This window comes from Xenopus laevis, chromosome 6L (genome assembly GCF_017654675.1).
Source record: "Xenopus laevis strain J_2021 chromosome 6L, Xenopus_laevis_v10.1, whole genome shotgun sequence".
In the NCBI taxonomy this organism is placed as follows: domain Eukaryota; kingdom Metazoa; phylum Chordata; class Amphibia; order Anura; family Pipidae; genus Xenopus; species Xenopus laevis.
The window spans coordinates 110,582,749-110,608,597 of record NC_054381.1 but is presented as its reverse complement, the minus strand read 5'-3'; the positions used below and the strand labels follow the sequence as shown (position 1 = coordinate 110,608,597).

General features: G+C 36.9%; 1 protein-coding gene across 7 annotated transcripts in view; it reads right to left on the bottom strand.

The window, feature by feature from the left end:
• The window catches only part of LOC108719190 (piezo-type mechanosensitive ion channel component 2), a 225,938-nt gene that overhangs the window by 164,265 nt on the left and 35,824 nt on the right, over positions 1 to 25,849 (bottom strand). For all 7 annotated transcript variants that reach the window (XM_018267875.2, XM_041566359.1, XM_018267876.2 and 4 more), the window contains exon 2: positions 728 to 823. In XM_018267875.2, the coding sequence (XP_018123364.1) occupies positions 728 to 823 (96 nt within the window). The remainder of the gene's footprint in view (positions 1 to 727; positions 824 to 25,849) is intronic.

Below are 25,849 nucleotides of genomic sequence, written 5' to 3'. Positions count from 1 at the left end.
TTCTTACATGCTATAATCTATTATTCAATCTATTTAGTCTCTTTGTTCTCATATAAATAGGTAATGGCTATGAAATATGTCAAATGTTTTGAAGGAGGAGGGCCCACCGGGAGTTTTCCTGGTATCCCTGTGGGCCAGTCCAATACTGTACTAGTCCCCTAAATAATCCCTTACTAAAAATGAGTTTAATGGATAGGGCTTGAGGCGAACATAGTTTTTCTTATTATTTTAATCATCATCATCATCTTCAACTTTTCTTTTACCCCAAGACAATTTTAAAGGTGAAATAACCTGGTGTGTCAAATATTAGGCACCCCTCAGTGATTGTAATCACTTGCCTGATACCTGGACCAGCTACTGTTAGCAGAAAACTGGCCAGGCCCAAAGAACAGTGAGCACCTTTTCTTCTGCTTATTGTTTTTTCAGAGCCCCTGGGCAAATGCATGTGCAGTACTGTGAAAACAACAGCTTTTCTGTTAAAGTTCCGCCTCTCAATTTACTGCACATATGAAAATGAAAAATCAGGAAAAGTTCTCCTTTGAGGAACTTGATGAAAAGTATCCAGGGCTGGTGCATTTTTCTGCTAACAGAAGCAAGCTGGGGTATCAGGTAAGTGATTACACCCCACCCCCGGCACCCTTCCCAGTAACTGAGACTTTCCTTCTTCATTTGGTAACTATGTTGGACATTCTGAGAACAGTAGGTTCTAATAATAAATAATTCTTACCTTGCATTGTTATTTTGGTAGGCTCCGAAAATAAAGGTATAAGCAAGAGGTAGATGAGGTAGACGAAAGATATTCCATTGTACCGGAACATGCATGCTGTTAAAGAAAAGAGAGAATATCATTTTACAGTTAACTGTTATTAGTGTCTTTGGAATATAACAATTTATGTACATAAGTCTGTAAATATAATTTTAACACAGGCATGGCATCCCTTATCTGGAAACCCATTATCAAGAAAGACCCAGCTATGCCATCTCCAATAGAGATAATTAAAAATGATTTGTTTTTTCTCTGTAAAGATTGTACTATTTTAGTTAGTAGTTTAGAGTCCAACTAAGATATAAATAGTCATTAATGGAGTCAAAACAATCATACTCCAAATTACAGAAAACCCACAGGGAAACAGTTTAAAACACACAGGGAACAATTCTAGATTAGATATAGACATATCAGCAGTCATAATGTAATTTCAGTTCAATTAAAGGGGCAATACACTGGTATTGCCCCTTTAATTGAACTGAAATTACATTATGACTGCATTGGACTGAAAGGACATTATGAATGCCTTTTTGTTTATTTTAAGTCAGGGTTCAGGTGTTATCACCAAAAGTTTTCAATACTGTTAGGCATTGTGCCAGCAGCACTGCCCAGTGAGCCAACGAAAATGAGCACTTGATATGAATGCAGATAATTTATTAATGTATAGAAAGTTAGATCAAGAGGGCAGTAAAAATGTGGTGTTTGATTTACTGATTTCATGGTTTCACATGGTAATGTCATATTTTCACAGCTCCAGGCTTGGACAAGATTTGTCATCACCTTCTCAAATCTAAAGGCCCTTTTGAAAACCATTAACTCTCTTTTTTAAAAGTAAACACAGAAGCCTAAGAAGTAGCTACAATAATGTATTGTCTGACTAGTTTTATTTATACCTTTTTTAATAATAGTAACTGGACTCATATGAAAACCTCCAAGTTAATTTACAGCATCAGTTTTATTCATTAAATGCACAATGAGCCCTACATTTCTACTAAGATACTCTAATATAGTGCATCATTGGAAAGTTGCACTTATATCTCTGATAATTTGATGGTTATTAAGGGGTTAGTTCTCTAACATTTAGAATGTCATAATACAATTAAGGTCTAAAAATATAGGCAACTTTACAGTTTTCTCCCATCCATTTTAGATCTGGAGAGGGATAAAGTAAAAATGCAAAGGGTACCGTATTTGCTGAACGAAAAGAGAAATTTTCAAAAATAAATACTGAAAAGTTTGCCGCAAGATATGCCTTTAGCTGGCCACACACAATTAAATTGTTTTACAAAATATTACTTCTAAATAGTGTTGGCTCCCATGCCAGTTCATTGGGCTGATCCACCTCTGGTGCCGTCACACCAAAAATTACAATATTGACTATATACATAGAGAATAATTACTTTTGGAAAAGAGTTCTAGTTGAAATTCTGCACTTTGAAAGAAAAATATCACAGAGAACAAAATTTTAGTGAAGGATTTGTTGTTATTTATTAAAATAAGACAATTAATCAAAGGTCTGAATATATTTGGAAGCTACTGCATATTTTGTTGCAAAACAAGTAAAACACTAAACAATTTAACAATTTAATTTGTAAAAAGTTTTTAACTCACACTTGCATTATTTTACTAGTTTTAGCTTAATAAATAAGGCAACATTAGCCATTTGAGTGAATATATTATTGAAAGGAAAAGTAAATCCTCCCAGCCAATTTTTTAGTTTTATCAGCACTAAGACACTCGACCTAGGATAATAAAACTTATTTCTGATACCAATCCCTATATTATGCAAAATAGCATTTTTTGTATTTAGACCCTTATATCTTGTTATAGAAGTGGAATTACACAAATATGTAGGCAGATTTAGAAAGCCCAGGTTATCCTGAAAAAATAATGTATAATGTTCCTAGGTAAAATCAACCCCCTCGGCCAGAAATTCCAGTTTGATGGCTGACTGACAAGTTTAATAAGAGCTAAAGACAAATTCAAGAAAAATGTTGTTAAAATGTAGTGCGAAAGGCAAAATCTGAAAACTGTCTAACATACAAATTCACAAAAGTGGAGATAGAGGTTTGTGAATTTGGTTGGAAACCACTTTTGTGAATTCCCCCCATAGAGATTCTAAGGGATATGGGGCTCTGGCAAAGGAGGGGGATACATTGATTATTACTATATAACTCTAGGGGGCACATTTACTAAGCTCGAGTGAAGGATTCGAATGAAAAAAACTTCGAATTTCAAAGTATTTTTTTGGGTACTGCGACCATCGAATAGGCTACTACGACCTTCGACTCAAACTATTTGACCATTCGCTAGTCGAAGTACTGTCTCTTTAAAAAATACTTCGACTACATACTTCAGCCGCACTTTTCTAACCTTTTTTTGATTGAAGAAAAATCCTTCGATCGATCGCTTAAAATCGTTTGAATCGTTTGATTCAAAGGATTTTTCCTTCGATCGATCGTAGGATTTGTGGTAAATCCTTCGAATTCAATATTCGAATTCGTAGGATTTTCCTTTGAGGGTCGAATTCGAGGGTTTATTAACCCTCGATATTCGACCCTTAGTAAATGTGCCCCTAGATGTTACAATATGTTTTTTAACTTGATATAAGATTTAACTGCTGAATTGCATGCACATATTGGTATGCATAGAGTACCTGATTCAAAATTTATATTAGAGACAAATGTAGGAGGTGTTTCTAATACACATTATATGCCACTACAAAGTAAATGAGGTTAAAAATAAGGCATGTCTATCAAATTCAACCCTTTTGCCTAAGTGGGGTCTGTGTTTGTTTAAAGGGAAACAAAGTCTAAAATTGAGAAAATATTTTCAGATTTGTATTAATGTATATATAATTAAAAAGTATGAAGCACTTCTGCCTGGGAGCACTGCGGTCCTGAGTTTGACTCTGAGTCAACGATGAGTTTGTATGTCTTGTGCAGATTTACTCTGGTACTCTCAAAAACATACAGACAGGTGAACTGGATCCTGATAAAATTGAAGTGCGTGTGTGTATGTGTGTGTGTAAATAAAGTGTTGCCTAAAATATGTCAGCGCTATATAAATAACACATGATAATACATAATTTTAGCAAGTACCAATAAAAACGGATGTGCAGTTTTGCGCTATCCATTTTTCACAAAGGACAAACACTTCAAATGAATGGTAATTATTGTTGGGTTATAGGTTTGCCATATACACACCAAAAATAATGGCATACATCTCAAAAGGATAATAAAAGTTATGATAATGCCATTTTTTCTTTTTCAAGGAGGGGGGAAAGGATGGATTTGCCATGGTGTCAGTATTGATACTGTAAGCTTATTTGTTGCAATGTATATATAGATTGGCACCCTCTTGGTAACTAAATAGTTAGAATGAAGCAAAGTACCAAATAGTAAGCAAATGTTAATGGTTTCTTTTCAGGCTCTGCCTGTCTGACTGTTCCACAGGCTGCAAGTATTTATTAGCGCAAACACACAGCACTAGATTAAGAGGCCCCCTCATGCATATTGACCAAATAAGTAAATCTAGCTCTAACAGTATTTCCTCAGTGGAAAAGCACTGGTATTCTGATAATCCCACCAATAAATATGCATTAAGTATACTACAAACTATATAAAAAATGTGGTAAATCGGAAATGAAACAGGTGAAGCTTTTGTGTTACAGGAAATCTGCTCATGTCTAAATATATTGTCTATTGGCTGGAAATAAATGCTATCATTCTTAAAGAAATGTGTGGGAAATGCCTTGTTAAGCACTTGGGATATATGGTCTGTTTTTCTATTATATTGTTTTCAGTTTTATTCTGTATTCCCTTTTTTAAAGGTCAGAGAAAAAAGGTGCCCGGTTTACTGCATATATGGCCAAAGATACATAGGTCATTACAAAACAAAATAAAAAGTGCAAATTGGGCAAAGTGCAAAAAAAGCTGCAGCTGGACATTTTTTTTGCACTTTGATCACAGTGCTCGGCTCATTATTAGTATAATGCAAGTTTTGCTGAGGTAGGGCTGGGTAAATCTCGTCCCGTTAGTTGTGGTAAAATATTACACACTTTGGCTTAGCAAAGGGCCAAGGTATTCCAGAAATGTTGCCATTTGATATATTCTTTTTGAGCCAATTAATACTTTTTCACCATCTCTAGTGTGCTGCAGTCTTATACTCTGTAACAAGTTATTAACCTGAGGCAGGGTAATTACTGCAAGCACCTGACACCCCAAAAGTTGTGTTATTATTTTTTAAAGCACTTCACCATTTAGCAAAATTAGCTCTGATGTCAAGAGGGATTGTCACATAATAATCCATCTTCAGGAGTTTGAATGCTTTCTCTTTCTAAGAAAACTACTGTGTGTTAAAGTGGAGTAAAAAATAAAGAAAAGTGGAAGAGGCTACATCCATCAGTGAGTTGAACTGGTGGGCAATTGGGGTCCAGAGGTTGTTGAATTTACTCTGGTGAGATAAATAACAGTCCCAGTTGTGAGCGATGGAGATGAAGGGCCCACCCAGTGCAGGGCCACTGTCTTTTAGTCATAGAATAAGAGCAGTCGCATTAGGTGTCTAGCTAGTACTCGGGGAACCAGGGAGTCAAGTAGGCACTTGTGGAAGAGCCAGTTCTGTGGCTATAAAATGTATTTGTACCTTGATGCTAGAATTTTGCTACACTTCTGCAGGAGAGTCCAATAGGAAGTGCAGGAAATTAGTGATAGGATACATTCAGTGGATAATTTTAAATTGTATCAGCTTGTCTTTACTGCTTTCGAGGGGTTGGTATAGGTTGTCTATAACCTTTTCCCAGTCATTGGGATCCAATTTGGACTCCTAATTGTTTTCTACCCTAGGGTTGTATCTTTTTTGGAAGTGTTTCATCATTCATATATTTAATGCAGCTTACTTAGTTTTGGCTTAACTACCTATCCTCTAAAAAAAGCTTTAGCCAAATCAAATCAAAGGCCTAATATGCATATTCAAATTATAACAACAGAATGCCCCCAAAACTACATAATCTGAAAAAATAATGGACTGTATGTACTTTACTTTAAAGTAATTTATCATGTAATTGTTATACAACTGCACTACTGGGGTCTGCTTGTGTAGGTTTATAACTTAGAAGCTAGTGAAACGTGAATTATGGCTTAGTCTTGCACAATGTGATATTGCCAGCCACCTTGGCCCAATTTTACAACCACTCCTTTGGTGTGCATCAGTGGCAGAGGCCTCAATGGGGCTCTGTCATTAACCTCAGCCCTATGGCATATTATTAATAGCCCTACTATGTATATCTTTTATTGCACATAGATTTATATAGATCGCATTCTGGATTTCATGTGTAGGTGAACATGAATTTGGCACAAATATAGAGGAGGGTGTATAGATGCAAGTACTTTTGTATCTATATTAGTAAAACATGCCCTAAGCTTCCGTTGATTGCAAAGTTGCAGTAATAATGATTATCTACATCAGTGGACACATAATAGTTTATTAATTCCTATGAATAAATGACAGAGAAATCAGGCTGTAATAAATATACAGCACTAAATCTTCACAACCAATAAATTAGACTTTTCCTGATATACAGGTCAATAAAGCTATTCAGAGCTGTCGGATGAAGAATACTTCCTGCCGTCGCAGGCAATCACTGGTATAACAACATTTACATAGTGAGAGAAAGATTTTCTTCCAGACAGAGTCTGGTCTACACTGTATTTATCAAATACAATTTTACAGAGGAAGTTATCCTCTTCCTTTGAAATAACTACTGTAAAAATTTGTCATTTTTCATGAAAAGAAAAGTGCCAACCTACAGACATGTTTGTATAAATTAGTGCACACTGCTGGTTAGTTTTTATGACATTTATAATGATTAATGAGATGGGTTACCCACTAGGCTACACCCACATGAGCTCCCTTCTAGGCTATTGCTGGGTTCAGATGCATGCAGATCCAGGCAAACATGCACCTGGGCTCTCTTTTGGGTTTCCTGAATTCTTCTCCCAGCTGGATAGCCCAAACAGACCCAGAAGCACAAATAGATATAAATAATAAAAGAAAATAGAAATAATAATTGAAGCTAGATGGGCCACTGATAACACTGGGATATAGCCTAGGGTAGCCTGTGCATTAAAGGTGAAGGAAATGTTAAAACTAAATAAGCCTTATCAGAAAGGTCCACCTAAATATACCAGTAAACCCTCAAAGTAATACTGCTCTGAGTTCTTTGTCAAAAGAAACACTGAATTTCTTTCCTTCTATTGTGTACATATGGGCTTCTGTATCAGACTTAATGCCTTCATCTTAAACCTCCTTGCCCCAGGCGTGAGCATGCTCAGTTTGCTCCTCTCCCCCCCCCCTCTCTTCTCTGCTGTAATCTGAGCTCAGTGCTATAAGTGAGCAGGTAGAGAATCAGGCAGGAAGTGATGTCACACCAAGCTAATACTGCAGCTGCTATCCTAAACAAACAGAAAGCTTCTAGAGCTTTTTACTCAGGTATGGTAAAACTTTCTACAGAATAAATATAGCATTCTAGCTTGCACTATTGCAGCTAATCTATTGGCAATAAAATGGCTTTGTAACTTTCCTTCTCCTTTAATCCGCCCCTGTGTGCCACTTCAAAATGTTTGATCCATTGTGGACAATAAGTCATACAAAATATGATTCCCTTAATTTAAATACAGTAGAGGAGCATGAGAAGCATCAGCTCTGGATGTTATTTCATGTCTACAAAAGGTTTGACTTACAACAATAGAATTTCATTTGCAACTCAAATGTTGTTGCCAAACAACACACAAGTGTAGCACAAAACATTCAGCAGGCTGCATTCAATAGCCCGTGCTCTTCCAGACATAATCACTAGTACAATTTTAGGCAACTTCCCCTAAATTGTAAGGCCTTTGCTTGCCCTGCCTTCAATATCTACAATTTAAAATGTAGGCTTCATAAAGGGCCCAGTGAGGCCTGAAATGTTGCTTTTTTGTCTACTTTTTGTGTAAGCCAATTAAATCACCATGATAAAAGCTGATTCGTCTACACAGTGTGCTGCAGTTCCTTGGACTTTCAATATAACATTCATGACCTGTACACAACTCAAAACATAGACATCTATTCGACAGCCTCCGCCTGGTGTTAAATTACAATTGCAGGCATCCCCTGGCAATTAAAGAATGAAAGGGAGTTGCAATAGCATCTAGGGGGCCACTAATTCTTAAGCCCGATGTAAAACAACCACTCTTTCCCAATTGCTGGTGCAAAAACGCAAGGCATTAAGAATCCTGGTACTAAACCAAGGGGTTTCAATTGTTCTGTTTTAATATTTAAATCCCATCCCCACTTTCCTGCAGTGAATGTTGCCAGCAATATAATACCTGTCTTCCTCTTCTTCGTGAACTTTATAAAAATAGATTTCTGTAAGCTTTTACAGTTGTCTCTAGTATATTATGTATTCTTCTTGGCAGCATCCTTTCCGTAAACTTATTTGCATTACCATGAAAAGATTCAATTTGACCAGCTATATAAATGCGCAAAGTACTCCATCGAATCCAATGTATTTATTGCGCTGCACTCTTGCCAGATGTTTGATTCACAAACAACAACTGTATATAGAGTACAAAACATTTCTTTATAAGTCAATGTGTGTGATCTCATTTGTATTATCACAAAATAGCTTCTTAATGTAATTGAAAAATGTTTGTAAAGTGCTTACATGCACATAATTGCCAAAGGTACAGTCTACTTTCATAAGAGGTTATTCAAGAAAACTGAGCTTCAATATACCAACACACACTGGAAAACCTACATAAAGGTAGGTTTACAACTTCACGACACCTTTCAGCTGGGTGGTAGATAATGTACCATTTTAAGAGTAGAAGTAACATTGTTGAAAAGTAGTTGTGCAATTGTTTTACTCACTTGTTAAAGTGGAACATAACAATGTTACAGATTCTCAGAGTAAACATTTCAGAAGGGGATACAGAATGGTAGAAAAAGGGTCAAAACTGTCCATTCTTTGTCTTATACACACAGCAGTATAAGGGTGTGAAACGACATGGTGTACAGGGGTCACATCTCTCACAGAGAATCATATTTTTCAAAACAGAAGTAGGAAAAAGGGCCCCAACACATGAAAAAAATGAAATCCATCTAGTGGGGACAGCTTTATAAAAAGCGTTCATTGATCCTTAAAAAGCGTTCCTTTTAACTAAAAGTACTTGTACTAAATACAAACACTCTCATATTATCTCAAGGGAGAAATAATTCAGCTGTCATAACACTTCTTATTGAAAGGATATTATTATGCTTGTGCACTATACATCTCTGTCAGCAAGTATTAATTTTCATCAGTATTATTCATTCTCATTATTCACGCTGAATTGCACATTAAATAAATGTGCACATCAATCTAAGGGTGTTCATTCTGTTCACACCTTCTTATTCTTCTTTTGCTGAGAATAATCATATTGGCCATGGGACATACATACAGTACTCAGCCAATGTCATTATAGCTATAAAAGAAGCAGACAGGCTCTGTTTTGCTTTTGCAGGAAGCAACTTGATGTATTTAACCAGCCAAAGCAATCCAGTACTCCAACTTGGCAATTTCCTTTTTTTCTGCATTTTTAATCAAAATATAACACATCTGAAATACAACTGGGGATAAATGTTGGTGCCAGTTATGCTATATGGCTTTACTCAAAAAGCATACTGAATATCATTTATTTCTCAATGTATGCCAAGTAAATGCACGCGCAATATTCTACATTCTAGAACTTTCTGTCTGGACTTCTATTACCATAGCTGGCAGAGACTGAGTTGAATGGAGGAAGACGTTCACTGGTTCATGCCATGCAGCTGGTGAATTTGTGGCAGAACACAGCAGTTTAATAATATGCTTAGTGATAGAAATTACTGTAAAACTGTTGTATAATTTGCTGGGGTTATTAAATTAATGATGACTAATATTGGGTAATAATGATTATTGACTACCAATGTATCGTGAGAGCAATAAACAAGAGTTGATTAATATTAGGGATGCACCGAATCCATAATTTTAGATTTGGCCAAACCCCAGAATCCTTCACGAAAGATTTGGCTGAATAGCGAACTGAATCCTAATTTGGATATGCAAATTAGGAGTGGGAAGGGGAAAACATTTTTTACTTGTTTTGTGACAAAAAGTCACACGATTTCCCTCCACGCGACTTATTTGCATATGCAAATTAGGATTTGGATTCGGTTTGTCCGGGCAGAAGGATTCAGCCGCATCCGAATCCTGCTGAAAAAGGCAGAATCCTGAACCGAATCCATTTAACAGTCTGCACATTTACAAGCGCCCTATGAGTTACTAGGGGCATTTACTCATGGGGCTGCAGGAAGGCAATACTGTTTTTAGTTCGGGGGGCACAGGTTTCTGAGCTACATTTTCAAACTCAGAGCTGCAGCAATTCTTCTATGAGCAAGGCAGGGTTCTAAATTAAGAAAACATGCTGGATTGTATCTAATTTTTGTAATCTACACCCCTAGTGACTTCATATATAAGAGTTATAACCAGAAACTGATTTTCATTATGATGATGATAATTATTATTATTATTATTATTATTATTATTATTAAGTGCTTTTAATTTGTATTAATTATGTAATACTGTTTCTCCATAATGGTGTGTCCTCTGTTTGGGTTTTTTAGGCAGAAGTCTATCCATCTTGATGCTGGTCCATCTTTTGATATTTTCCCCTACTCTTTTAATTGTCTTTTCCAAGGAAATAAATCTTCTTATAGCATGTCAAAAACAAGACAGCTTTAGCCTGTTGATTTATGCTTCAAGTAGAAGGTCAGGTTTGATTTGCTTAAAGGGATTCTGTCATGATTTTTATGATGTAGTTTTTATTTTTAAATTACACTGCAAATAATTCACTCTGTAATATAACATTTCATTCCTGAACCAGCAAGTATATATTTTTTTTGTTAGGTTAGGCAGCCATCTCATGTCATTTTGCTTTGTCATGTGCTTTCAGAAAGAGCCAGCACTTTAGGATGGAACTGCTTTCTGGCAGGCTGTTATTTCTCCTACTCAATGTAACTGAATGTGTTGCAGTGGGACCTAGATTTTACTATTGAGTGCTGTTTTTAGAACTACCCAGGGAGCTGTTATCTTGTGTTAGGGAGCTGCTATCTGCTTACCTTCCCATTGTTCTGTTGTTAGGCTGCTATTTATCAGAGCACAAGTCACATGACTGGGACTGCTGGGAAACTGACAATATGTCTAGCCCCATGTCAGATTTCAAAATGAAATATAAAAAAAAATCTATTTACGGTTTTTTTAACATAGGTTTTTATTTAGTTTTTCATAACAAATAAAATAAACAATCACAAAGGAACTATTTGCTCTTTTAAGAAACAGATTTCAATGAAGAATTCTGCTGGAGCAGCACTATTAACTGATGCATTTTGAAAAATAATTTCCCATGATAGTACCCCTTTAAGGATCCATTTGTTTTGCCTTGCTGTCTACTAAACATGAATATTTTTATTTATAGGTTAGTTTCAAACTAACCTCTCAGAGGCCAGTCTGCCTTTGAGTGGGACATAACCAAGTAATGTATATGCTTTATATATTTTACATTTGCAACATTTTATCTTTAAAAAATGCTTAAAATTAAAACTGCAAGTCTCAGATATTTTAAAGATATTGTTTTAGTAAGTCATTTTGAAAGCCACACACACACACAGGCGTGAACATTTTGTGGAAGAGGAAAGCAATATGAACCTCTAACTTGTTAAAGTAGCAACAGATGTTTCACCTGTGTGCAATTAATCCACATGTATAGCTGAATGTACAAATGATTTATTACTTTTACTAACAAAATTATTCTTTTGAATTGTAGACACACTTGACATATATAAATTTTGGAAAATGTCTTATTCATTCAACTACCATATGTGACATGTAGTTGTATTATAATCAGCAATATGCTGATTTAGTTAGCATAAATAATGTCTACAATGGTTCTCCATATAATAGATGCCATGCTTGTACTGAATTGCTGAGTATTTGCTTGGAAGTATTTGCCCTTAGATTTTACTTTAAAAAAAACCTGCCAAATTCCCAAGCATATATACCATATGGTGGGATTGTGAGTATTGTTCCGCTATATTGCCATAACTTTATTGAACAATGGTACTCATGGCCAGATCACTACTTTACCATATATAACAACCTTAAATATTACTATGAATTATTATACACAACCTGTATGTACAATGACCTCTTTCTGAAAAACCTTACATGATGACCCCATATGGGGACATGGAGGATTGCAATTACTACTTCTGACTGTTTTAACTATGACATTTTTAGCTGCTGTACCTAAAACATACTGTCACCTAAATAAACATGTGAACAGTAGAAACAAATACCCTGACAACTGAATTGATTTTGAGGGCCTATTAAAAAGGCATAAAAAGGCATAGAAGCACCATACATAGATACAGTCCTGTAAGTGACCAGAGTCTGAGGCCTAATAAGAAAGCTTAGAGAACCATAACAGATAGATACAGCCCTGTGAGTGACCAGAGTATGATGCCTTACTAAGAAGGCCTAGAAGAACTATAACATATAGATACAGTCCTGTGAGTGACCAGAGTATAATGGCCTAATAAGAAGGCCTAGAAGAACCATAACAGATATATACAGTCCTGTAAGTAACCAGAGTCTGAAGCCTAATAAGAAGGCCTAGAGAACCATAACAGATAGAAACAGTCCTGTGAGTGACCAGAGTATAATGGCCTAATAAGAAGGCCTAGAAGAACCATAACAGATAGACACAGTCCGGTAAGTGACCAGAGTATAATGGCCTAATAAGAAGGCCTAGAACAGCCATAACAGATAGATATAGTCCTGTAAGTGACCAGAGTCTGAGGCCTAATAAGAAGGCCTATAGAACAATAACAGATAGATACAGTCCTGTGAGTGACCAGATTATGATGGCCTAATAAGAAGGCCTAGAAGAACCATAACAGATAGATACAGTCCTCTGATTGACCAGAGTGTGATGACCTAATAAGAAGGCCTAGAAGAATCATAACAGATAGATACAGTCCTGTAAGTAACCAGAGTCTGAGGCCTAATAAGAAGGCCTAGAAGAACCATAACAGATAGATACAGTCCTGTGATTGACCAGAGTGTGATGACCTAATAAGAAGGCCTAGAAGAATCATAACAGATATATACAGTCCTGTAAGTAACCAGAGTCTGAAGCCTAATAAGAAGGCCTAGAGAACCATAACAGATTGATTCAGTGCTGTGAGTGACCAGAATGTGCTAAACCGATAAAAATACACATTCCAACATACACAGAAAAATTGACTTGTGGCATTTGATCTACAGACAAAAAATGTCTCTGTTTTAACAATGGTCTCTAATGAGTCATTTGAAACAAGCCTCTCTGCAGCCAGGCCTTTATTTTCGGTCATCAGCACCTTCTCTGCATATGTGCTTACTGGTGTCCCAATATTGTTTTCTGGAAGGCTAGTTTGCTTAACTTAATTCTGTGAATATCATCTGGAAACTGCTAAACGCTGTGTCATATTGCTTTGGTATTCAACTAAAGCAACTTCAGCAAAATAAATCCCTAGGCTTTTTCCATCATATTGTTAGTATCTGTATCAAGTAAAGATGAAAAACATTTTTAAAATCCTTTTAAAAACAGTCAATATTGTATCTGGTGCTGCAATAGTACATTTGTAGGATCTGCTGCATTAAAGGTACTTTATATGAACTTTTTCAACTTTAGATCAATGAATAAAGCTTGTGCTGAATACGTTTTTTCCATATTGCTTTAATTCAAGGGGAAGTATACCACCTTGTTCAACATACGTGCAATGAATAGGGCTTGTGCTAAACATACTTATTGTCTTTGTTTTGCTCATTACCAGAGCACAGATAATCCCTCTGCATAGGGACTGGTGACAGTGACAACAAAGAGAGAAAGGGAAGGGTGGATATTATACTGATAATCTAATTAACTGGTGTCAAGTACCAAACATGAAATAGCTTCAAGCTCCCTGTTTCCCCACTAAGCTCAGGAAATAACAAAAACCATAGATTTTTCATAATTAAAACATTAAGTAAAAATTATGTTCAGCACAATTCCTACTCATTGTACTAATGTTAAACAAGGTATACTGTACCTTTTATCAATCATTGTTGTTATTCCTTGCACTTCAGACATAAACTGAAAGAAGCCTCATTAACTTCCTGGTTCTTACGAGCTTGTTAAAACAAATTACCAATCTTCTGAGAATCCCTCTGTATAATAAGCTGCTCCTTTTATTAAAGCCTAACAAATGCTGCAGCTAGGAAAATGGAGTTGTCTATATAGATAAACTCTACTCACGATGCGTTAATGGCGGAGCTCACCCGGACCAATATGCCGGTCACTCCTCGCCGGCTACTACATCAAAGCCACAAACCGCTACAGAGGCGCAGATCAAGAATACCAGGAATCCGGCACAGTTAACATCAACGTTCGGCTTTATTCACGCATAGGAAGGATGACAGTGGAGAGTGTACAATTCTAACGTGTTTCATCAGATGAAGTGCCCAGCTATGGGGCATGAAACGCGTTAGAATTGTACACCCTCCACTGTCATCCTTCCTATGCGTGAATAAAGCCGAACGTTGATGTTAACTGTGCCGGATTCCTGGTATTCTTGATCTGCGCCTCTGTAGCGGTTTGTGGCTTTGATGTCTATATAGATACCCTGTTATTGAACTGGCAATTTGCAGTGTAAACAATAATGCTGTTCCTAAAAATAATTTTATATCATCACATTTTTTCGGGGGACATATTAAGTGCTAAGGAGCAAGTCTGTTTATATGTATGTTTTTTGTCATTTTCTTCAGACTTCTGAAACCTAGGGGTATATCAAAGAGTGAAGTTAGAGATCGCTACAGTCCTCTTCTTTCATTTCTATGGGATTTTTAAAAGAGTATTGATCAATGGGCGAAAGTGAAAGTTCATCCTTTGATAAATACGCCTTTCAAAATCCCATAGAAATGAATGGAGAGTGGCGGAATTTCACTCAAGAGGACTGTGGCAATCTCTAACTTCACTCTTTCATAAATATACCCCCTAGTCTTTAGAGAACCAGATAGTAGAGGACTAAGGAGTAGATTCACTAACGCGCAAATTTTCGCCAGCATCAGCTTCGCACAGCTCGCACCAGTTTGCCAGGTGCAAACGTGTTACGACTACGCCAATTCACTAATATGCAGAGTGTCGTCCTGGGCACCGAGTGCTGGCGACTTTTTGCTAGCGTTACTTCGGCAGTGCGAGCATTTCTTAGCGAACATGCGTTAGTGTTCGTTTGTGCCTAATGAAAATTTTCTAGTGATCTTGCGCTTAGGTCAATTTGCATAGGGAGGGTAATTTAGAGTTGTATAGAGGTCTTTATTATAAATGTTGGTGCAAATGCTTGAAGTTACTACTTTTTATTAAAATGTCCAGGAAACCTTAATAAAGGGGCCCTACACATGAGCCCACTGTAAAATGAATGCTCCATATGTTATGAAATGTCTGGAGAAAACCGGTTACCCAAAAAAGTTTGTTAGGACTTTTGCAGGCAATCCCGCGTCAAAAAAGGAAAAGTCGCCAGTGTTTTTTGGAACTTTAATGCATTTTTGGCACACAGGATATGATGCAAGTGACAGAAGATTGAGGAAGATCTAGCGTCTTTTTAGCACTTCGGGGCAGATACCCTAAAGGGCGAAATGGCTAACCCTAGCGTCAATTCGCTAGCGTTACCGCCCGCAGGGACTTTGCCGATTCCCTGTTGGGCGCAGGCGTCACTTTGCAACTCTATTTTATTTATTAAGGTTCCCTGGACTTGTGTAATGTAATAAATTTGCTGCAACATATACGTCCATGTAACTTTATCATTTCCGCCATATGCAAATAAGGAACGCTAGCGCATCTTAGCTTTGATTGCCGAAGTAACGCTAGCGAAAATTCGCCAGCATTGGTGCCCTGGACGCAACTTCGCACTTTAGTGAATTAGCATTGTCCTAGTGAATTTACGCCTGGCGAAGTGTTGCGATGGCTGCGAAACCGTCGCTGGTGAATTTTCGCTGGTTAGGAAATTTGCCCCTTCGCCTGGTCTGAGGTGGCGAAGTCAACTCTGGCGAAAGAGGTAATGTACAGTAAAATTCGCACTTTACCGAATTTGTGGAGTAATGACCTTTCACCAGAGTGAAAAGTCGCCTGGCGATAGAGTGTGAAGGAACGCTAGCGACGGTCTCTTTCACTATCGAATTGGTGCCTGCACCTGTTAGTGAATTGGCGATGTCCCACCGGGTGGCAACGCTGGCAAATTGTCGCTAGCGTTAGCCACGTTGACTTTTAGTGAATTTGACCCTAAACGTGACTGTCCAGTTCCAAACTGGACAGGTGGCAGTCGTATCCAAAGTAAAAAGTAGGGGGCGCTTCTGCCACGAAGCATGGAGAGAATCTTGCCTCAGGTGGCAGTTGTTGACTTTTGTGAGAAGAATACCCATATTTAATCAAGGAATTCTGCTTGTGTATTCTTTAGTACAAGAGAAGAAGAGAAGCAAAAGGGCCACACCAGGTCTGCTTCCACTGTTAGTTTAATAAGTACTTTTGCAAGAAAAGGTTATTTGAATTTAAAAATACATGTGTAGATAAAAGCTATGCTTGCTGAAAAGTAAAGTAAAAAACCTCCATAAAATATATAATCAATGAGTATCTGATTTTTTATTTTTTTTTAACAGTAACTGGTATACCATATATTTTATTATTTAAGGTGATGGGAAAACTGGGAATTGTAGCTCAGCAAGTGGGAGAGGCACCAACTAAGCACACCAACTGCTGCCCATGTAGCATACTATGTAATTGTAGTTGGGAATGGAAATGGCTGTGAAAATCAGAAAATTGTCTATCAATTAACAGGGCATTTGGGAGACTGCTATTCATGGGGTCAAACTCATGGAGAGAGGGAAAGGTCATGTAAGGACACAAATTCAATGTGAAACTCATTTAATAGTGCTGCTTAACAATTGTTTTCTGAAATATGAGCCAGAATGGTCAGAATTGCTCTGTTCATGGGATGAAAAGCTGAAGCTACACAATGTTTATTCCTGATGCCTTTGTACCTTTTTCTCTCTTTCAACTACATAGTAACGTACATGTTATGAAAGTAGTGGAAAAAAATAAAAACAATGTTAACAATTTTTACTTTCTACAATTTGTTTTCCTTTGCACTTATTTAATATAAGTTTTGTAAAACGTGATCTATATGTGATAAAACTTCTTACTGAAAAGTCATTATTCTTATGGGAAGTAACACCAATTCTATTTGCACTTAAAGTTTGGAATGGTAATAATTCTCTAAAGAACTCTTTTACATTGTTATACGCATTAAATCCCTCATTAAAGGAACAGTAACATCAAAAAATGAAAGTGTTTTAAAGTAATAAAAATATAATGCAGTGTTGCCCTGCACTAGTAAAACTGCTGTGTTTGCTTCAGAAACACTACTATTGTTTATATAAATAAGCTTCTGTGTAGCAATAGGGGCAGCCATTCAAGAAGAAATTCAGTAAAGTGCGAATTTTATCTGTTATCCAGTATTTAACCTGTGCCATATAGCCTTTTTTCAATTTCCACCATTGCTACACAGCAGCTTGTTTATATGAACTATAGTAGTGTTTCTGTAGCAAACAGATCAGTTTTACCAGTGCAGGGCAACAGTACATGATATTTTTATTACTTTAAAACACTTAATTTTTTTGGTGTTACTGTTCCTTTAATTTGTTGTCACAGGTTGTATTTAATGTACTTACCCTTGTGTTAATAATTCATATTTTTCATAAGTTTTATGAATAAAAATGAATTAATAGTGGGGAATAGTGATTTTAAATCCTTTTGTATAAATGTGTAAAGCAGAACAATCTTTTATTGAATGTAATATTTACTTATTTGGCAAACTATCCCTAACCCAATGAATTTCTGCATGGGCATGACAATGTCAATGCCTGTGGTCTTTATACATAACCACACCCGGATTTCAGCCTTGGACGCCCCTAGGCCGTAGGGTCCTAGCGGCCATCTCTCCCTTTTGAAAGTGCTAAACCCATGCGAGTGAGCGTCGGAGTACGCTTCTCCAGTGCTCCTTAGATTGTGGCTGGCAGGCATGCTGTTACTAAAATCTTGCTACCTTAGGCCTGGGCCTTTGTGGCCTTACTAAAATCTGGGCCTGACCACACTGTGGGTGCAAAAAGCACTATCCTTAAAATGAAAGCAATATATTATCCCAGTGTTGGACTGGGACACCAGAGGCCCATCCAAAAACCTTAGACCAGGGGCCCACCAAAAAACCTAGACCAGGGGCCTACTCTGAGTACAATTATTATTATTCTCCTCATTCAACCTTTATTCTCCTTGTCTCTATTCTTTACATACTATAATACATTATTCCACATATTTAGCCTCTTTGTTCTCAATGAAATAGGAAATGCCCATAGGCTAAATCTTTAGCAGCACAAGGGCCCCCTGACACCTAGGCCCACTGGGAGTTTACCTGGTATCCCGGTGGGCCAGCCCGACACTGTATTATCCTGTATAATCTTATATCTGATTATTTTCTTATAATCTTATATTTAATAATCTGCAGTGTTTTATGTAATTAAAGCTTAACATAAAATTCAAAGGTTTTATCTTTTCAAAATAGAAAGTGCCAGTTTGGGTATTCTGATAATACTATTTGCATATGCTGGGTTGCATGTAAAGACCACAATAATTACTTTTTCTTTGTCAAGTTTATTGATCTTCATGAAAAACTGAAATACAGTATAGATAAAAGATCTATTATCTGGAATGCTTGGGAACTGGGGTTTTGAGGATAAGGGATCTTCATATATACTATACACTATACCTTTCATCTGCTAAGAATCATTTAAACATTAAATAAGAAATTCAATTAAATTAGAAGAAAATGGAAATCATTTAAAAAAACGTGCATTATTTGCTCAAAATTTACTCTATGGTAGATGGCTTTCCCATAATTCGGCACTTTCTGGATAACACGTTTCTGGATAAGGGATTCCATACCTGTAGTACACTTTTCAGCTTCTGTAAATGGTATGTATGTTTGAACAAGTATGTATGAGTTAAATCTCTAATACATCCCAATTTTTTATTTCTTGTCACAAGCTGGCATCTCACATCTTTGAGAGCAGTGTTAACATCTGCTACACATTGTAAAACAACACAAATAAAATAAATAAAAGGCACCAGCACGTTACAAAGGAATGTATTCAGTGGATTGTTTTTCTTTACAGATTGAAAACACACCAGAGCTCACACACACACCAGATCAAGCCAACAGGGCTCAAAAGAAAGCTCAAGCTTTCTCCTTGTATCCCCATACCTAATAATAAGTGCAATAGCTGAGATTAGATATCCCAAAATGAATTACCGGGGCAAGAAAACATTCAAACCTCAAACTGCCTTTCTTTCTTCAGCAGCTTTCTTCTTGTTAGTCGCTTCTCCAGTTAAAAAATTAGCAGCTTTGAGTTAACAAATTTCCTGCTCCTGCAACACAGCCGTATATAACTTTGTTTCACCATCTAAAAGACCCCCTCTATCTGCAACATATTAGCATACCTCCAACTGTCTCGTTTTTCACGGGACAGTCCCGATTTTGACAGCTCAAGCTGCAGTCCCGGATTGTTACTTTAATGTCCCAATTTTCTCTTTGATCTCCTGTACTGAACAGCCAGAAGAAGATACAAAGTTTCTAAAACTCAAATGGCTTTCGGCAGAGAGCCCAGAATACATGGCAGGTGCACTTAGATACATTTGTAACAATTTAAGATAAGCAAAGAAACAATTGTAACAATTTAAGATAAACAAGTAGCTTGGGGAAACTGTGACTTGCAGCTTAAAGGGCAATTCACCTTCATTAGGAAATCTGTAATGACACTTAAAAAACACAGAAATGTGTTCAGATTTGTATAACCTGCCAATTTTTTTAAAATGAACATGGTAATTAGGGAGTGTGACCACAAAAATGGGCGTGGTCAAAAAATTTTGCAGCAAATCTTTTTGTCCCTCTTTTTATTTCGAAAATAGCTCACTTGCTGCCTAATAAAAAAACTTAGGCCAAGTTTTACTGCGCTGCACATGAGCAATTATATCCCTTTGGAAGGCAGGCATTGGGGGAGGGGTCACACATGAAGTCTAGTATTGAAAAATAATGAAGCCTGAAAGCCTAAAATACTAGAGTGAAACCTTCGAGGTGTGTGACAAAGGTACATGAGCTGATTTTGGCCAGGGATGGGTGAATTTGACTCGTTTCGCCTATTAAAGTCTGTGGGTGTCAAAAAAATTTTGACACGCGTCAATTTTTTTTTGTAGGGACGCGCAATGCCATACAAGTCTATGGGCAGAATATCTGCGTCGAAACAAAGCGACAAAAATTCGCCCATCCATATTTTTGGCATATTTGCAATACCCATAATACACAGGGCCAAAACACCCAACATCACTCTCCATGGTCTTTATAAATCTTTATAATTCTTAACATAATGGGTAATACAGTGAAGCTCTACGTATACTCTCCTGTTGTAATTTAGACAGTGAAGTCCTCTGTAAATCAGAAATAAGTATGTCAAATTTCCTTGTGTCAGTTTGAAAAGAGAGTCAGAGAGATTTGTAAAAAAAAAAAAAATGACATGTTCCTGGCACTGTTATACTACACATACCATAAGCTCAATAATTAACGGTTTGGAAGTGTTTACAGATGAGAACCCTTTACTTTGCACAAACCATTTATTTCTTATTAGAAATCTGAACTGTAAAATAACATATCACAATAGTTTAAAGGGAGGCATATATATAAATGGGGTAGAATAACAAATACAAATTCCCAGCGAACCTTAGCAACAAATCTGGAAGTAACATTTTCTGATCTACAGTTTGAAGAGCATCTTATTGGCAAATTTTAGACCTGAATATCACTGAACTTGGCATGTTTCCTGATTTGTAACAATTAAAACAAGTTGGATGTATGGAATTTATTTGTTTGGAGGCACATTTCACACATATTATGTAGCTTGTCTCATGTTGGCTCGAAAATGGTTGTGTTGATTTGTGAGTGTGTTTATGCTCTGTAAAGGTAGCTTTAAAAAAGATCTCTTAGAAGATCTTTGTCTATTTCAGGCAACCCTATGGTGGGCCAAATCTGTCTGCGTAAACCAGTGATAAAAATACTCAAGTTGAATGTGATAAGCTGTGGGCTGCACACTTTACATGGGCCAATATGGTCCAGATGGATCACCTTGCATAAATCTTAAAATATATAAATTAGGAAAACCATTTGGGTCCTATACACTGAGGCTGAACTGGCAATAAATATTTCTGCTTGAACAGGCTCTGTAAAAGTTCTAAAATCTAAATTCTGTTATTGTTGGGTTACATTTAATCATCTAAATAAAATTAAATATATGTATACAAAATCATATGCAACTTACAAAGGCACATAATGCAAACAATGTACACATGGTGATTTGCTATAGCCCCAATTAAGACACTACAGTAATACCCTGTGTATCCTGTATTTAGATGCCTTTCAAGAATTAATATTCACAATAAAAAATGAGCCTCCTCTTTCTATGAAATAACATCTGGGTGGCAACCCTAGTGAGCAAATATATGCAATACTGATATGTTCAGCTTTAATTGTAATCATGTACACATTTTAACACCATTGATTCTCACTCACATTGCAGCCTTGAAATGCATTCTTTAGTTTTTAAAAAAAGTTACAAAAAGTCCAAATTGTATAACAATTACTTCATTTTTAGGATTAATCAGACTAGGGGCCTAAAATGATCTATGAATGTAAATTTTAAGATGGTATACGACACATTTTAACACCAAAAAAAAGAGTCCAACTAAACCAAAGAATTAACAGTTTAAATCTCCAATAACTTCCTTGAAATGCATTCTTTAGGTTTGAAAAAAGGTTACAAAAAGTCCAAATTCATTTTTAGGATTAGTCAGACCAGGGGGCCTAAAATGAGCTATAAATGTCAATTATAAGATAGTATATAGCACATAAAACATATTGATGATGCAGAGAATTGAAGTTTATGAGCTGAACAGCATGCTGAAATACAGAACCTTAGTAAACACCTATTTTTGAAGATATATAAAGTAGTAAATTCTTAATTTATTAACCTCAGTTCTGCGACCCTGTAACTTTTCTAGACTATAGCAACCCCTGTTGCTACCAGATGCAGATAACCAGCTGCTAATGGGTTGACAACTATGTTTCAGCTGAATATCCAACATGAATAACTGTTCCAAATAAACAAAACGATGATGAATTGCTCAGCTGAGATAACATTCCTTTGACCTCCCTGCCTCTCTGCATTTACTGGGCAATTTAGAAAAAGAGCCTCCAAAATGTCTCTGACATTGACATTCTACAGCACAAGTAAAAAGAGCAAATATAAAACCAAAAAATTGTGTCAAGCCTAATGTGCATTCACTTTATGATTACAATATATATACTGCAGCCAGTGCTTCCAAGTCTCATAACAGAGTACGGACACAGTTCAGAGTGCAGAGCTATGAAACATGTGGAAAACACATGTGATTTTTATTATTCCCCCTCAGGTTGTGAGAGCTGGACCCTCCCCAACAATATTGGAATGGGTGTGGAGGAAAACTATTCAGCTCAGCATGACTTGGAAAGAAAAAGGCTCAGGAGTGGCCTGCCTAGGTAGCGCAACGTCCTGCACAGAAACTGCTCAACTGTTTTATACAAAATCGTCAGCATACAAAAGGGCTAAATATTTCTTTAGGGGTGCTGCAGTTATAGTTGGGTGCTGCTCACTGGACGTCTCAAGTCACCCTTGCGTATGTCCAGCTTCTGTTTTACTCTTTTCACCTTTCTCATGGCAGGCTCTGTACAATGCATTGGTTTATTTGATAAATTAAAATATTCAGAAGGTTTGAAGCAAATAGTGAAATGTAAGGTTTCATGAGGTTAACCTTCTGTCTGCTGTTCGTGAACTTTTATTCAAGCCCTGCAGGCCCATTCTGAGCTTGTCAACACTTGTGTGAAGGAAGAGATATGCTGGATGTACAATACATTGATATTATTTGCCTGCGCTGTTATTTTCTGTTGCATTTTGGGTATTGTGGTAACAATGTGAAATGAAGTTAAGAGGCTGTAGGTGCAGTGAGAAAATCTGATATCAGATCTCTTATTACTCCCTAGATGCAGTATAAACTTTGCCTAATTCATATGCTGGACAAAGCTTACACTAGCTAGCCTTAAAAACTCCATTTGAATATAAGCTACGGTTTATTTTATTTTCATCCATTTACAGATGTTAAAGTTCAATGAGTCTCTGCTTCAACTAATATTACTAATATATTTAACTTTTTCTGAAATGTGTACATCAGGCCTTAGCAGATTCCAAACTTTGATATTGTAATTTCCAAAACCCTCTATTCTTCACCTTAAAAACATAGTTTAGACTGCTTTAGACTAGTCCACTGTGACATCTGGAAATGTTTTCTGATCTAAAGAGACATAAGGAAAGCTTGGCTGCTGCTGTCCACACAGGTGCAGCATATTCATGGGCAAAAACTCCAAAGGTTGATTTCTGAAGCCAGTGCAATGTGCAAAAGTTGGATGCATATAGCTACAAGGGTCACTTACTATCTGCAGGGTGCAAAGTGCAAGACAAGTGTCCAGACAGGTGCAGCAAAATCATGGTCAAAAACTTGTGTCTCCAAAAGATAATTTGTGAACATAGTGTACTGTGCAAACTTTGGATGCAAATTGCTATAGGGGTTTTATTTATTATACGTAAGGTAGGATGCAAAGTGCAAAAAAAAAAAAGGATGCAACCATGTTTTTGCACTTTGCTTCCATGTTTTTTTTTTCATGCAATCCACTAATAGAAGAATAGAATTAAAACCAGGTTTACACTTTCTCTGGTAGGCTTTCCCTTCCCTTGTGTCAATGCATGGATGTAGAGTTCGGCAGAAAGACCCTCATTTCCTGACAGTGTAGGGGTTTGGGGGTTATCCTTCATGGATACCCTACCAATTGCAGGCTCACATCCCCCCACCCAGTGGCGTAATTAGATGTTACTGGACCCCACAGCAAATTATTTTACAAATCCCTTAAATGTCTAGAGATTGACCTGTTTTACCAATATTTATTGAAATTAGTGATGCACCAAATCCAGGATTCGTTTCGGGATTAGGCCCTTTTCAGCAGGATTTGCATTCGGGAAATAGCATGCCTTTTTGTCACAAAACAAGAAAGTAAAAAATGATTTTCCCTTCCCACCATTAATTTGCATATGCAAATTAGGATTCCGATTTGGTTCAGTATCTGCCCGAATCTCTCACGAAGGATTCGGGGGTTTGGCTGAATACAAAATAATGGATTCGTGCATCCCTAATTGAAATTGTATATGAAGTAGGGCCTTGTGGGGCCTCTATACTTCTTGGGCCCCCCTGCAGCCGCAGGGTTTGCTTTCTCTGTAGTTATGCCCCTGCCCCCACCTACCAAAGTTAAAAGTAACTCTTTCCCCTGACCTGGTTGATCTGCCTGAATGACAGCACTTCCACTCACCGGTGAATTCACTTCCAGTTTATGTGGGTCCCAGGTGAGATTAAAGTTTGTGCAAGTGTGAGAAGATTCGGGATACAGGGACAGTGTGCTTCATAACAGGCCAGCAGGTCCGTGTTGGGTTGTGAGTCTGTGGAATTGGGTCTGGGTTGGGCACTTATCTACCCAACTTGACCTGTGCAGGACTCTATATCGGTGTAATTCCTTTCTTAATACAGGCAATGCACCCTAAATTTTCATGTATTAGCATATGCACTTGCATTTGTAAATGGCCATTCTTAGGAGATCAGTATTCCCTCTTTGCTTGTTATTCAATTTTAAACATTACTTGGAGACCCAAAACTACACAAAAATGAAGTGCGGGTCAGGGAAAACTCAACCCGCACCCGTCACTAACCTGCAAAATCCTGCCATTATAGGACATGCACCCAACATATCTGCATCTTCTTGCTCTGTATGCTATTTCTGCGCTCACCTCCATTAAATGGAAGGGGAATATTCGGGAAGTGAAGGGGTAGTGTACTTCCCCAGTCTGACCTGCCCCCAACACTAACCCGCAATGGTTGCAAATTTTAAGGTCAACCCGTACATCACTACTACATAATTGGTGACAGAGGCAAAATCTAGATATAGATATTTATATGTGAGTGTATTAACAGGTCTATAGATATAGATATATATATATATATATATATATATATATATATATATATATATAATATGTGTGTGTCTTCACAGATGTCACATTTGAAATCGTTTGCAACATTAAGAAAGCACAATTCCTATAGAAATATAGCTGCCTTTAAGAGCTTAAGTAAATTAGAAGCAGATGAATATGTAGTGAAAATGTTGTTTGGAAGTTATCCAGAAACGTACACAAAGCTTCTTATTATTGAAAATACAGTGAGATGGGGTTTATTGCTATTAAAACACAATATGTTGGCTCTTAAAAATACAAAAGCAAATCTGAAGGATTTCTGGGAAATCTAATACACATGTCCTTTGAAAAACAGGGAAAAGTCAGTGAAAAGGGGACATATAAAAGCGCTATTTATTTTAATGAAATGAAAATGCATTTCCTCAATCTGATATGTTATACTTCTGAGTAGACATATGGTGCCTTTGTGAGATTTTTAGTTTCACCTGCAACATGTTGTTTTAATAAAAATGTATGAAAAATCTGGAGAGACTTACATAAACTTTTACATACAACTACATCTGACTGCAAGTTTTTCCTACAGATGGTATCCTATACAGGGTGAAAAACAAATGGCTTGCATGTTAATTTCTTATAATACAGATGTGGAAGAGTAAAGCAAGGGATAGAGCAAGGCCCACTAATTACAGGTTGTGTCAGGCACCTCTTTTGGCACTTGGAGAGTAAAACAGCTCTTGTGCTGTGTAAGAAGT